At 44.2% G+C, this 15,212-nt stretch overlaps 1 protein-coding gene across 1 annotated transcript in view; it reads right to left on the reverse strand.

The window, feature by feature from the left end:
* ACBD6 (acyl-CoA binding domain containing 6) overlaps positions 1–15,212 on the reverse strand; it is an 85,463-nt gene that overhangs the window by 50,688 nt on the left and 19,563 nt on the right. Inside the window, 1 exon segment of the mRNA XM_014310179.2 lies at positions 5,580–5,665. Coding sequence (XP_014165654.2) covers positions 5,580–5,665 — 86 coding nt within the window.

Below are 15,212 nucleotides of genomic sequence, written 5' to 3' on the forward strand. Positions count from 1 at the left end.
CAGGTGGCTTGGCCCGGGTGCTTGGCACGGCTCGGCACTGCTCGGCTCGGCACGGCGGCGGAGCGGAACAGAACGTGTGCGGGGAGCGAGAGGAACTCACAACACTCGCTGTTTATGGCAGGGCCCCGGGCCCCCCAAGGGAGCCATTTTCACATAATCTATAACCATCTCTTCGCTTTAATCGCCTCGTCACTTCGGAGGCTCTCCTGGGCACAGGAAGAGGAAAAGCTCATTAACTGAACCTTTTCTCCTCTCTCCAGCCACCCATAGCTTTTAATTGCTTGGTGTTGTTATTATCTATCAGTGCAACTGGGATCATTTTCATAAGAAAGGGTGGTGGGAGGGAGGGAGGCAGGAGCAGGTCCCTGAGGTACGCTCCACAGACAAACCTTTGCTTTCTCAATTATTTATGCCAGCTGAGGTTTTACAAGTTGAATAAATCCATAACTCAAGTTTATTTTGAGCCGGCAGGCCGTCCCGAGGGAAGTGTTGCCCACTTGCCGGCACACTTGTGTGCCATCCCTCGGAGAGCCACTGGGACATGGCGGGACATGTGTCATCCAATTCCCCAGCCACCGCACCGCACAGGAGGCAGCTGGGAAAACCCAGAGTGGGAGCCACCAAAGGAGGATGTGCTCTCCAAAGGGAAGGCAGGCCTGAGCCCCTTGCACAACAAAGCAAAGCCCCAAAGGTCACTGCTCTGGGGACAGTAAAAAGAGGAGTAGTAGCAATAAACTTGGCAAGCATCTTAAAGTCAAAAGATTGGTCTGCTGAACATCACCATGGAAGCACCGCTTTCTAAGCAACACTGACCTGAAAAACCCCAAGTCCCAGCTGCCAGGACCCACAGGTGTTTTGCTTGAGCACACTGTGGGTTCCACAGAACAGGAAAGCTCTTCCACAGGGATTGCACAGCCCAGCACTTACTTATGTGAGTGACACATCTGCGACATGCACCACACCAGCCCATAATTCCCAACACAGATGCCACACCTCTCTGCAGCTTTACACTCATTTGCAGTGCTGGTGTTCCCAAAAGTAAGGCTGGAGGGAGATAACAAAACCCCAACCGTGCTCTGGAGCACTGGGCTCATCCCAAAAGCCGTCTCTGCTCTGAAGGAGCATCCTTGCAATGGATGCTGGAAGCAGCTCTTTAAAATTCAGCAGCCTTTGTGCCTGACCACATGCAGCGACCTCTGGTATTTTCTGCCAAAACAGTTCATTTGTCTCACACAACAACTAATCAATTCCCAGGGCCATCCATCACGGGGGCTCGCACGAGCCGGCCCGGCAGCGGGACCAGATGGCGGCTGCGTTAGTGGGATTAATACAATTCTGATGGATTGCACGGCAGCAGGCAGGTCCTGCACACCAGGGGCGCCTGCTCCACACCCACATCCTAAATGTTTGCCCCACTCATGAGTGGGGTTGCTCCCAAATGTCTGGGGAAGCATGGTGGTTTTGACCAGAAAAGGGGTTTTTCAGCATCCCTCGGGAGTGAAGGAGTAAAACACAGCTCAGGGAGGTCTCTGTGCTGACTGGCAGGTGTCATTCCCATCCTGGCATGCCAAGGCCCTGGGGAAGCAGCTCGTGGCAGAGTGCAGGAGGGCTCCTCCAGTGGAAGTGGAAAGGGACAAGGACATTTGGCAATGTTATTTCTCATTCTCCACCTGCCAAATCAATGTATTTGTTTCCTGAAAACACTTATAAACTGCCCACTCCTTGCCCTGGCTTAAAAAAAACCCTGAAAAATAATGCTGGATTTCCAAGGCTGTGGTATTTTTGGCGTATCTCTCAGATTGTGTCTTGGATGAGATTTATACTGGTAACACATCAGTCAACCTCAGATCACTGGTCATTTCCCAGGTCTGTGAAACTCCAATTATAGTGCTTTGATCATGAAAGAGCTCCACTACTACTGCTTTGTTCTGGTAATAAGACCAGAAAAGGAACATAAAGCTTTATGTAGCAGTAAAAAAATCCAAACCACCACTATAGCCAGCCTGAAATCAGTGACAATTTCTAAATTTTTCCTTCCAAGGGAACCTCCAAGTCCCATCATCAGTCAGCAGCATGCAGGAGTTTTATGCAATGCCTGAAGGGAGATAAGTGATTTGCAGAGAAACCCAGAGGCAGAGCACTATGCTAATACATCCTGCAACTGCTCCCCATTACTCACTGGGGGTACTTGAGCTCTTTATTGCCAGCATTTATTAATGACTCCTAATTGATGACCAGTGCCCAGTACCCCAAAGTAAATAACTGCTATGCCTCATTAGCTCAAGAGACCTTCTCCTGATTTGAGGGCTGATCTATGAACACACAAATTGCACTGATTTACCCGAATCTCCTTCTAAATTGATTTAATTAGATCGGTATAACCTGTTTCTGTGGATGCTCTTGAATTTATTTGGAATCAGTGCAATGTACTGTGAGCCAGACTGACCATTTTTCTATCTTGTTCTCAATTAGAAACATTTGAGATAATTAGTGATAAGGAAAAAAAGTGGCCCTGGCACCACCAGAGTTCCTCCTACTGCTGATCCACTTTAGGGCAGGGTATTGTGACTTCACTTTGTCCATCATTTAGATCTGCATCCTAACCCCCAAGCATTTCATTCCACAAAAAGAATGTGAGAATTATTTAGGAATCATTTTAGACACTCAGTTTGAAATCAATGACACTGCTGCTTTGTTGCTAACTACTGCTGATGGCAAACAAGGGGTTTATTCTATTTCAAACATTCTATTTTTATTCTATTCTATTCTATTCTATTCTATTCCATTCTATTCCATTCTATTCTATTCTATTCCATTCCATTCCATTCCATTCCATTCCATTCCATTCTATATTTCTCTCCCCTTCATACTAACAGCAACAGCTTGGAGGGCTTTAATTGTTTGATAAACTGTTCAAAAGGTTCTGGTAAAGAATAAAACAAGTGAACCTGCTTAGGCGACCCTTCAAAACTCTGCACCTGCATTCTTGTCTCTCTCCTGGTGCAAGCTGAGGTCCAAATAAATCAGCAGCCTTTTCCTGCCTTTGGATCAGCAGAATCCTAAAGGGCACAGTGTAGGCTGTGTTTGGCAGAGTAATACCTGCTGAAAAAATTGCTTCCAGCAGTCTGTCAGGACTCAGGGCTGATGAGGACTCGAGTTTTAGCTTTTAGTACACAAAATAAGAGGGTTTTCTTAGTTATTCTGGGCTTCTTTAGTGTTCCTGTAACAAGAAAACATCCTATCAACAGCACCAGGAAACAAACTGAAGTGGTTTGATTTCTATTCAAATTTTTGCAAGCTTGTTGGACCCACTAAGGACAACTGAGTCAATAAAAGAGTCTGCACCAAAGTTTCTTTTCTCAGATAGCAGGTTTTGAGGGAGCACACACATACACTCTGAACTGACAGCACAGGACTTACCCAGAGCTATCAATGTGTTAAAGCTTATATTGGCTCAAGCTAATCAGTTTTCTTTCCCCTTAAAATTTTTCATGTCCTTCCTCTACAGAAAATGCCTTGTTTTTATTATAACATTCTGTTTTATGAAGTATTACTAAATGCTAAGTTTATGTTTTTCTAAATAACCACTCACAGCCTCACAAAAGCCACCCTTCTCTACAGCTATGGAACCAAAACCTGCTCTACACAAACCTGGACACCAACCCTAATGTTTAGAGCCACTCTCTCTTTGGTTTGTCTCCTTGCAGGTTTGGTACCAGAGCAATTTTGCTGTTTAAGGCTATGCTTTTATGAGTGGAATTATCACACTGGAGATGTGCCTGGACTTGCATGTTTATTCCCTGTTTCAGGAAGGGAAAGAACAGTAGATAAAAGAACCAGGAAATGTGAAGCTGTCCAGCTCTGGGGATAGATCTTGGTGACACTTGCTCATTCCTGTCTTGCAAGGAAGACACTGATGCCTGGGAGTCAAATTGAGCAGATGGACTACATGAGTTTCCACTATGCCAGCAGAATCAGGACACTTCATTCAACAAATTTCAGCAGAATCACCCTATTTCAGCTGTGTGGGAGACTGTACCTGCCTACAGCCTCATTTGTAAGGACAGCTGTGCTGTGCTAAACAAACAGCACCTATGTTCCTCATGCTATGTTTGGAAAAATGTATTTGCAGTTGTACTCTTGGAAATAAAAACAAACACATGAAAAAATTTAGGCTGGTCAAGTCAACCAGAGCAAACTCTGTTTTTCTGTACATTATTCTGTATTTCAAACCCAAGAAAGGGCATAGGCAGCACTTGGGATAACCAAGACTCTGCCAGCACTGTAGGGATTTGATCTACCCCTAAGAGGAGAGCTTGAACAGGATTTAAACCACAAAGTCAAGCTGTGAGATCAAGGAGGCTGAGACCTGCACTGATGGAGCAGGGACAAAAAAGGAGCTGGTGGTCAGCAGAAGTGCCATTCCTCAGTGCGTTAAACCAAGGTCACACCTGACCACCTCTGCTCAAGGGCCAGGGCAAGACAAAGAGGTGCTGGCTCTCCATGCAAGGGGAGGAAGCTATTCCTGGCCAAGTCCTCCCCTCCACTCCACTCCAAAGTGGATTGCAATCCCAAGGGAAATGCCTGCATTACTGCCAAGCACACATCTGCCACCCTGCCTGCTTCCAACAGCTGCCTCCATTCCTACCTGAGCTCTTTGTAAAGGGTTTGGAGCCACCTGATCAACATTTCTGTTCCTTGGTTTGTGACAACAAGTCAAAGAAATGCTGTGCTAGAGTTTTAACTCTTTAGGTAAGTTCTCAGCTGGAGACTGCATGTTGAGAAATCAGTGCTCACATTTCCTGGATGTAAAAAGATGCAAGACATTCATTAAAAAATGGGATCACACACATGTAAATGGGTGACTACATGATGGGAAGCACTGTCAAAAATTTAGTCTTCTCTGACTGTTCATTTTAACTAAAAATATGATACAGTATTCTAAAATTTCCTCCACAAAATCATTTTGGTATTGGATTTTAATATTATACCCATGATTAGTAGCCTGGAACAGCAAAAAAATAAACTAAACAAAAACCATCCAGGTGTCCTTATTCAGTAGCTAATGTCACTTATTACTTGCACCTTGACAGTTTTAAGTAGCAGCCACTCTAGTTCAGTAAATGCAGAGCTGGCTTTTCTAGCTGCAGAGCCTAGAAAAAATTAATTTGATATAAGGCACAAACCGTCCCTGAAGGCAAACATTGTCCAACACTAAAACCTTCACTGAACAGCCCCTAATGAATGTATTGGTAAAGAAATAACTATTTGGAAAAGGTAGTGCCTGAATAGCTTTCTACTAAAAATATCCAATATTGCCTTTTTTTTTAAGCCATATAACTGAAAAATGGGAAGCCTTGCCCTTCCCCCACATCTTGTGCTAAGGAAAGGTTACTACCTGGCAATGATACAGGCAGATATTGATTTAAATGATTATGGACCTGAAAAGTTCTTTCCTGTCATTTATTATCCTGTTGTAGTTGCCACCACACTTGTGCAATATTAAAAAAAAAAAAAAGCTTAAAAAAATGACATTAGAAAAACAGAGTTTTTATCCGAATTCCAGCACAGATAATCACCTGATTATTTCTTCTTCTTGATATAATGAGCTGATGACTGGGCCTCCAAATACAGTTTTGCTTTCCTTTCCCCTCTTCTCTGGTGTCTGAAAGAAAAAGAAAGATTGGTCCAGCATCCTGGCTCCCACCATATTCCCAACTCTCATTCCCAGCCCTGGCCCCTCAGGACCCAAAAGCTGAGCCTCTGTGAGGCAGCATAATATTCTGTTACTAGATTGCAAAGCTTGCCTTTATAAATCTATTTAATATAGATTTAAAATTAAATTTTATAATGGGCAGCATTTCCAAATGATTTACTCCCAGGAACTCTAGGATTCTGAATGATTCCCACCATAATAGAAATGAACAATTAGAATAATGATTGATCGATATGGAGCCCCAGGCCTACCTTTTCAAAAAACCATCCTGCAGCCTGGGATCTTCAATTGCCTGACTTCACATTGATGCCAGACTTTCAGCAGGGGGAAGTGCCTGCTGTCTGAAAGCCTGACCCAATTAGGGGGTGCAGGGAACCAGAGACCCAAACTCTTCCATGGCATTAAGTATTTTGGTTTTCAGATAAGCAGCCAAAACTGGTTTGGAATTTGCAGCAGCAATTCCTTACAAAAATCAGCCCACTAATTGCAACTTGCTGCTGTCAGTGGACAGGTCTGAGGCTTTCTGTGATGGCAGAGTGTCATATCTAGGGCGAAAAAGATCAGGAGCAAAGTCCCGGCCTCTTGCAGCTTCTCTGTAGCTGCAATGCACAGAATCACAGAAACCTAGAATGATTTGGGTTGAAAAGGACCTTAAAAATCATCTACTTTCACTCTCCCATCATGAGCAGGGACAGCTTCTGCTGGACCAGGATGCTCCAAGCCCCATCCAGCCTGGCCTGGAACACTGCCAGGGATCCAGGGCCAGCCACAGCTTTTCTGGGCAACCTGTGCCAGGGTTTCCCCACCCTCACAGGGGAGATTTTTTTTTCTGATATCTAATCTAAACCTACTCTCTTTCAATTTGAAGTCATTCCCCCTTGTCCTGTCACTCCAGCCATTGTAAATAGTCTTTCTGCATCTTTCTTGTAGATTCCCTTCAGGTACTGGAAGGCCACAATTAGATCACCCCAAAGCTTTTTTCTTGTCCAGGCTGAACAATCCCAGTTCTCTCAGCCTTTCCTCATGGGAGAGTTGCTCCATCCCATCTCATCCCTTCATTACACCCAAAAGCATTGCTGTACCATCAGAATTCTACTTAGAAAGATGTTGATGAAAAAAAAAATACTTTGTCTTTCTTCCTGCTCCTCAGGTTGCTTTTGTTTTAAATCAATGTACTAGCTCCCTGTAATAATTCACTTTTACATTCTGCCCAGCTTGAGCCAACCAGTTCCACCTTTCAGTTCTCCTGTACCAGCCCAAAGCCATTACATTAGGTCTGCAGATATCACAGACAAACTTCTTTATAAGGAAAGGAAAGGAAATTGACTTTCAAGACTATTCCATGGCAAGTAGACTCTAATTTAGAGTAGAAAGTGACATGAAGTTCTCGTTCTTCAAGGCAAAGGGCTTCAGAGTCTTAACAGCGCAGTGCCCCTCTTAAAAAATTATTTAGCAGGGAAACTTACTGTCCATCAATTACTTCGATTCCACTAATAAAATAAAATTAATTTCAGATCACCTGAAAGTGCACAGAAGAGTTATTCCTATACAATGAAGCTATACTTACTATTAGTCTATCCTGTTTGATACTGAGGGATGATGGGCATTCAATCAGTGTCAGAAACTGCAACAAATTTTTAATCTATATTCTTTTATCTCTGGCTACTCTAGTTCTTGGTTGCTGCTTTTTTACCAAGTCAGAAAAAACATTTGAAAAAATACATTTAATCTTTCTAGAGGCAGAAATTGTTAAAAAAAAAGATTTCTAGGATTAAGTTCACCTTCTTTGCACAAGGAATGCATTTCTACCAAAGATTAATGACATTGATTGAGTACACATAAGGTCATCAGGAAACTTAGTGATAAAGGCTCTCCCAAAAACACTCAGGCCAAAACTTCTCTGGTTTTTAATCCATATACAAGTTACTCTGTCCAAGTAGCTTTTATCTCATCTCTTTCACACAGAAATAGGTAATTCAATATTCATTTTATGAATGTTGAAGCAAGCTTATTCCATCACAATCCTTGATTTATAGAACAAGCTTATGAAGAAGGTCCAGGAAAAAAATCTGTTTTCTCAGTATTTAGCCATGAAGACAGAGACAAGGCTCCACCTTTCATCCTCAGGGGGCTTTCAAAGGGGAATGTGTCCAGGCTTCCCAAAAGAGTTAACTCTGCTGTAGCACAGACACAAACTGGTTTCTCTCAATGCAGATACAAGCTGGTCTCTCTTTATGCAGACACAAACTGGTTTCTCTCCATGCAGACACAAACTTGTCTCGATGCAGACACAAACTGGTTTCTCTCAATGCAGACACAAACTGGTTTCTTTCCAGCTGCCTTTGACAACCTGCCTATCCATGAGCTCATTGCCCACTTCCAAAATCCTTGCTGCCCAGCCTGCCAGAATTTCCACGCAATATCTGAGCATGATGTTCCAAACTCAGTGACACAAAAAGTGGAGCAAGAAGCAGCAGCTCCCTCCAAATCACGTCACAGCTACTGTCAGCACTGACAAGAACTGGTGTTTTTATTTGTTGTTCATCCTGGCTGAAAGGATCAGTAATGCCCTTTCCCTTCTTAAATCTTTTGAAATTTTTACAGCAAAAGAGAGCTTTTAGGGCTGCTTATATGCAGGTAATGACTCATGAATTTAAAGTCACATTACCCCGCAAACCACAATGAAATTAAAAACTGACACTGCAAATTTCCTGTCTCCTCTGTTAAAAAGGCACTAATAATTAACTACGTGGCTCTCAATTAAGCCAGCTCCATTTCTTTCACTGTTGGCAGCACTGTGCAGAAGCACTGCAGATGCACATGGAACTAATAATAGTGAAGGAATAGCATGATCCAGGGCTTCCATAATTTGGAACCTGAACCCAAGGGAGATGACAGCAGGAGCAGCCACACTTGGACCATGCAGGAGAGGTGCTGTAGGAAAGGCAAAATTGCTGTGGACTCCATAAGGACAGGACATTGCTCTTAAAATGCCAGTTAAAAACTGTGGGAATAAAGAGGAATTTGTGACAGAACATGAAGACACCTTGGAGGATTGCACTTGTGTGCCAAAGCACAGGCAGTGGCATATAAGAAACAGGGGAAAAGATGATAGAGAAGTGTAAGACATGCCTTAAGCAGTGAAATTTCTCATGTTTTCCCCTTGCCCACTGATTCTTTGTGGCTGGTGTACAATTAAGGCTGATGTCAAAGTCACTGTTCCTGTGACATTTACCTTTGGTGGGTGGGTCTGGCTGGCCAAAACCAGCATCAATCACAGGCAAACCCGGGCTGGGCATGCAGCAAACGTATTCCTGAGGAGACTTCTACCCCCCTGACTCCAGATGGGCTCAGGGACTGGCACAGGGAACTCCACTAAACCCAGAACTATCCTTCTCAAATGTCACCAGGAATGCCAGGAGAAAAGGCACACTCCTCCAGGAACAGACAGTGGAGCATCCTCATCCCTGCCTCAGTGCCCTGGGTCTGTCAATAACAGCCCAGTTGATCCAAGGGACAATGGCATCCCGGCTGGCTGTCACTGGCAATGCTGCTCCAGGCAGCCTCAAAGCCTGACAACCACTTTCAGAACAGAATGGAAATACAGGGACTAATATTTGCTAACATCATTAATTCTTTTTTTCTTCCCCACTCCCCCTTCTTCCTTTATCCACCATGTCAAGATGTATACTTTTAAATTGTTGTCAGCCATAAAACAGACGTCGTGTCCCAGTTCAGAGGTTAACATATAATGACAGACACATTAAAAACCCTGTCCAATGCCTCACTGAAAATTTCAGCTCCATCTTCTCTTCAACAAGACAGTGGCTCAAACTCACTTATAAGCTTTAACAACATTAAAGCCTAATCATGATTGAAAAATAAAGGAGAAAGAGAAGATGGTTTTATCATACTAAGCATTATGGAAATGCAAAACAATTACAGACAAACATTTTCTTTGTGAGGGTTTTGTCACAAAACTCTCCCATGACTGCAACATGATCCATTTTTCCTTTGGCATTTTTGGGGAGTGGGATGAAAAATATCATTTAAGAGGAGGAGCAGGAGTTTCCTGATGGGGGTTGGTTTGGTGGATCACTCTCTTGCCCTATCCCTGAAGACAGGACAGGGATGGATTGTTTTTCATTTCCACACCCAAGCTTTGTTCCAATCTACACAAAACAGGCTACAACAGATTTAACAAGATGGCAAATTCATGGGTCCTCCCAATGACCCACTTCAAGCTCGAGAGGCAGAAGTAGCTATAGATATGCAAATAGACTCACTCTCAGTGATTAGCTGGGATGGAACGGGACACAGCTATTTACAAGCAGGGCAAGGGACTCCTAATTCTGACAGAAGGAAGGTACAGAGAAGTCCTACAGAAACACTACAAAACAGCAGGAACAGCACAAGCTTCAGTAAAGCTTTTTAAAAAATGAAAGACCATAATTTCCAGTTAATAGAAGAGCTAGGTCCCAGGCATGGGTTAAATGTAGGGCATCCCAGTTTTATCCAGAGCAACATGGGAACTCTGCCTGGCTGGTTCTGCATGCCCAGACACCCAGCAAACACAGCAACAGCTATTTGGCAAGGCACGTGGCTGTGCTGCACTGCACATCTATCACCCCCCAATTCCCTCACATCTCACTCTGGCTTTTCTCCACACCCAAAACCTTAAAATAACTTCTCATAAAAACATATTTAAGAAGAAGAGAAAGCCATCAGCAAAAAAAGGTCCATCTCATCAAAATACTGATCTTCAAAGTTATCCTGGCCAATGCCTTAAAATGGTCAATACTGAGGTTTTCAGCACCTTGGAAACAGAAAAGTGAGACAACTTAAAAGAGAGTGATGCATCAGGATCTCACACCTGAGCCACCACACTTCATGGAAGAAGTTTGCACTACTTATTGTATTATTTTCCTCTTCCTCTGAGCCTGATGCAGCTGGAGCCAGAGCAGCAGCTGTATCCAGCTTTGTGGGATGCAGACAAGAAATACTCCTAACAAAACGACTCCACTCAAAGCTTCTCAAGCATTTCTGCAGCAGCAAATGCATGGTGCAGATTCCAATCTGCACTTGTGCTGCACAATTCACCCTTCTCCAGCTCACCTGCTCCTCCAGTGCAGGGGGCAGCCTGGCACATTCCCTGGCTTTCCTGCATGGGCAGGCACAGAACCCAGCCCTGGGGACAGGGACACATCACCTTGCTCTGTACCTGTCTGCAAGGTGCACACACAGCAGCAGACTGGTGTAACACTCTCCTTGCCAGGAATGTGACTCCTTCAGAAGCCACCGAGATCTGTCATGGCTTTTCAAAGTGCTGCAGGGCTTAGAAGTGCAACCAAGGGTCCTGAGCCACCAAGCCTGGAGGAGCTGCAGTTGCTGGATGCTCACAGAGATCTGCTTGGCAGGGGAAGGAGAAACCCTGGCCCATGTCCCAGCTCCCCAAACTGCACCTGGGAGGTGTAGGAATTCCAGTCTGTTGTTATAGCAGGACAGGTGATGTGCAGGAGCCCTGTCAGGCTCACAGGAAGGTACCAGTAAATCCCTGACATGTTGTGATTGAATTGTAATTAAGCTGGCATAGTCTCAAGTGAGAAATTTTACAGAAGACACTTCAGACCCAAGAGCAGACCTGCTCTGCTGGCCACCATGTTCCCCTAATGCTCTGGATTAACATTTCTCTATTTGAAGAGCTAGGATTATTGGGGAGACAACAAGAAAATGCAAACCCTCCTAAAGTTTCAGACAGTCGCCCCCCTCCTCTCCCCGTGTGCCACGGCCTGGCCACCCCCCTGGGAAGGGAACTTGGGCAGAGACTAATTGTATTTGACAGCAGCAATTACACACAAGGCTGGAGATTAGAAGCTCGTTAATTGCGTGTGCCATAATTGCTGCCGTCTTTTCCTTTGCTAGTTAAGGCCAGTGCCAGGAGAGGCAAGGGGAGGAGGGTGCTCTCCACCCCGAACGCAGGTGGTCCGAAGATGAGAGCCCTGGGATGGGGAGGAGATGTCCCTTGTCCCCGCACGCCGCGGGAGGCTCCTGACCCCGGCACAATGCGGGAGGCTCCTCCGGCAGCGCGGCTAATGAGGCGTGAAATGAGGACAAACAATGCTCCCTTCCGAAGGTATTTTCCACCTGTATCCTTCTGACTTTACAGCTCGGCTGAACTTCGCGCTACCCTGCAGCGGGAGCGAAGGGAAATATTAACCCTTTGGAGGTGATGCTACCACAGGAAATACAGCTTTAACCACTTATAACATTAGGCGTTGTTTGACATGGTTTAAATTCATCAAATCCTTCCTTCCTGACGAAGACACGAGCTCAGCATTTCTCACTCTCTTTGCTGAGCACTGTAAGGCAGCAACACCTATCGCTGGTCGGGGGCTGTGTACAAATCAAATGGGACAGGACTGCTGGGAACGTGCCTTGAGCTGGTTTATTTTCCAGCATCAGTCTCATTACGTGGTTATGACAATGGGAAGATGCCAGCAGCTCACATCCCAGGCAGCAGACCAAGAACTCAATGTTACAACTCACTTTATAAGTTTCTTGACCAATCACGCAAAGCAAAAGCACATTGACAATAGTTCCATCCAAGCACTATAAGCACACGTACCTTTGGTTAAACAATGCTTGCTTCTTTTGAATAAAAGACCGGTTTGTAAGCCGTAAAACACAATGCACTCCATTATTAAGCCTATAACTTCCTAATATCTCTCTAGATAAACTTTTCTGCAGCTTAGAGAGTTTTTCTAGACAAGAGTGAATACACAGACCATTGTTCTATTTGTCCTTACTTTTTACTTCCTATATAATTTTTCTGCTGATCCATCTCATGGCTCCTGCTTAGCTCTAATCCCAGTTCTGCTGTCTCCAAGGCCTGCCTTTTGCAGCTTTCCCAAAACCCTCTGATTTTAAAGATTCCCACAACACCCAAATAAGACATAAATCCCTCCTGGCTGAGGACAGCCTCTGCAGAGCCACCTTTTCACAAAAGGCTGCCGTACCCTCCACACCAGCCCTATTAATGACTGTCATAAACAGAATATTTTAATATTCCTCTCTCAACAATCCTTCTTGGCTCCCAGCAGCAGCTCGGCCCCAGCGTGCACATGACTCAGCACCTGGAGCCTTTTCAAGAGCCCACTGAGGATCTGAACAATCTGAGCAAACTGCCTGTGAAAAATGCCAGCACGGTGGGGTTGAGGTGGTTTTTTTTTTTTAATTTTAGGGGTTTTTTTGTTTTAAGTATTAAAGGGACAGTTTATTTAATATTCCAATAATGTCTACATAAAGTTTTCCAGTTCTTTTAAGTCTCATCTCAGAATTTCCCTTTAAAAACAAATTTAAAAAACCAGTTTAAGACAGGGAAAATATTTTCCAGATTACAGTCAAAAAATTAAAACCAACTATAAGTATATTATATACTTATATACTATAAGTAATGTCATAGTTAAATAGTGCTGTGATCTAAAGCAAAGCTTTGCAGATTACTCATTTAACTCTAACGACTTAATTAATAACTGCACCATAATCACAGTTGGAAATTAGTAGTACAGACAGTCAGGGGAAGGGAAATAAATGGAAAATGCATAATATAATTTTGAGCAAGTCTAATGCTTGCTAGGAGCTGTGATTTCATGATTCACTGTACACATTTTGGCATATGCGTGGAAGGAAATACTATGCTCAAAAAAAAAAAAAAGCCCCAAAGCAGTGGCTTCCCACAGTTTTTGGTTCGTGGAGCACTTTTTTTAAAAGGAAAAGCAGACATGGAGGTGGCAAGCACAAGATCACCAGCAAGCTCCTTTCCTCACATTCTTTTCATGGACTCTGCCCAAACTTGCACATTCCCAGTGCCTGCAGCCCAAAGGGAGAAGGGAGTGGTGTTGGTTGGACCCTTCCAGCACGAAGGAAACCAGGTCAGTCCTGGAGCAATCAATCCCTTCTGTCCCATCACCTGTATGAAAATCCAGGAATGCCCAAGCAGAGGGGACCAAGCTACAGACACAAACACAGCCTGTACTGTAATTGTTGGGGGGTTTTGTCAATCTAATACAAGATATTTACAGAGATTTACACAGACATTTGTAGGAGCAAGAAATATATTCTGAGCCAAGCTGGAAATACCGAAAAACTCCATGGCTTGGGATGAAACAGGTGCTCTGAAGCCTGAAAACTGAATGTAACCCTAAATTTTGATAAATAAAGGACATCAGCAGCCATCCTGTGCTTTCTGGAGTGACACTGGGCCAGACACCCCTGCAGAGGCCAACGTCCCCATTGGTGAAAGGAGCAGCTCTGAGGCTGCTACAGCAGTGCCATGGACATTTGTTTCCCACAGCACATCTCAGTTGTGAAGGCAGAGAGTGGATTTATGAGGTCTGCAGGCCCAGGAATGGCAGAATGAAGAGATCTTCAGTGGTCCCAGGCAGGAACAAGGAGGTTTCCAAATGTACAGTGCAACCCTTGGCAGGCTCAGCCAGAGGGATGCAGGATCTGGAAGCAGCAGCCCTTAGTGCTGAGCACTGAGCCTTTCCCTGCCTTTGTGTGGGTTAGTTCAGCAAAAAGTACCTACAGGATGCTCCAGAGACCTTTGAGGAGTGCCACCTGTCCTTAGAATAGGAGTAATTTGGAACAACAGTGTCCAACAGGTGCCCTTGTAAAGGAAAACTTTTTCCAATCTAGGAGACAAATAGTGTTTACATGACATTAACCAACCTGTTAGTTAACATCCAAACAAAATCCTAATCTCCAGTCATTACACTCAATACTTCCTTGATATTTCCTGTAAAGAGCAAGCTAAACATAGCCACTTAACCTTTTCCTAATTCAAAAAGCAGTATTTTCACTAAAGAAACAGCTTACTTATGCTATAGCTTATGTTGTACACAGAACAATTACAGCTGGTTTCTCCTACCCAAAAGCATATGTTATTTTTAATTAAGACACTCTGTCTTTTAAACCAGCCTTTGCCCTGCCATGTGAAGCAGCAGGGCACACAGACCCTTCCTGTGTTTGAATACTTTCAAGTAAAAGTCTACAGCTCCACACCTAAACATCAATGTATTACATATTCCACAGTAAGATAAACCTGCAATTTCTACCCAAGTTCCTGAATTTTTTAAGAGCCTCTGACACAGCAAGCTGAGAGTCTTGCAACAGCTTCAATTACTTGGAAAAATAAGATTTTTTTGTAATTAGAGGTCGAGCCCTTCCCAATTTAAAGCTGCCTGCCCAGCCTGGCAAAAATAGGAGCAGGAGTTTCAGGAGCAGAGCAAGCAAGAGAGCAGCAGAGCAAGTCCAAGCTCCCTTCTGGAACGTCCACCAAGTGCCACAAGCTGAGGAGTCAGTCCCTGCTCCTCCCCACCCTCACTCACCACCTCACTTGGCTATTCCAAAAAAAGGATTTTCCCACATTTCTGGGCACTCCAGGGAAACAATGAGATCCAAAAAGGCTCTGTCCTGCTCAGGGAGCAGCCTGGGC

The sequence above is a fragment of the Geospiza fortis genome, unplaced genomic scaffold (genome assembly GCF_000277835.1).
Source record: "Geospiza fortis unplaced genomic scaffold, GeoFor_1.0 scaffold506, whole genome shotgun sequence".
NCBI classification, from domain to species: domain Eukaryota; kingdom Metazoa; phylum Chordata; class Aves; order Passeriformes; family Thraupidae; genus Geospiza; species Geospiza fortis.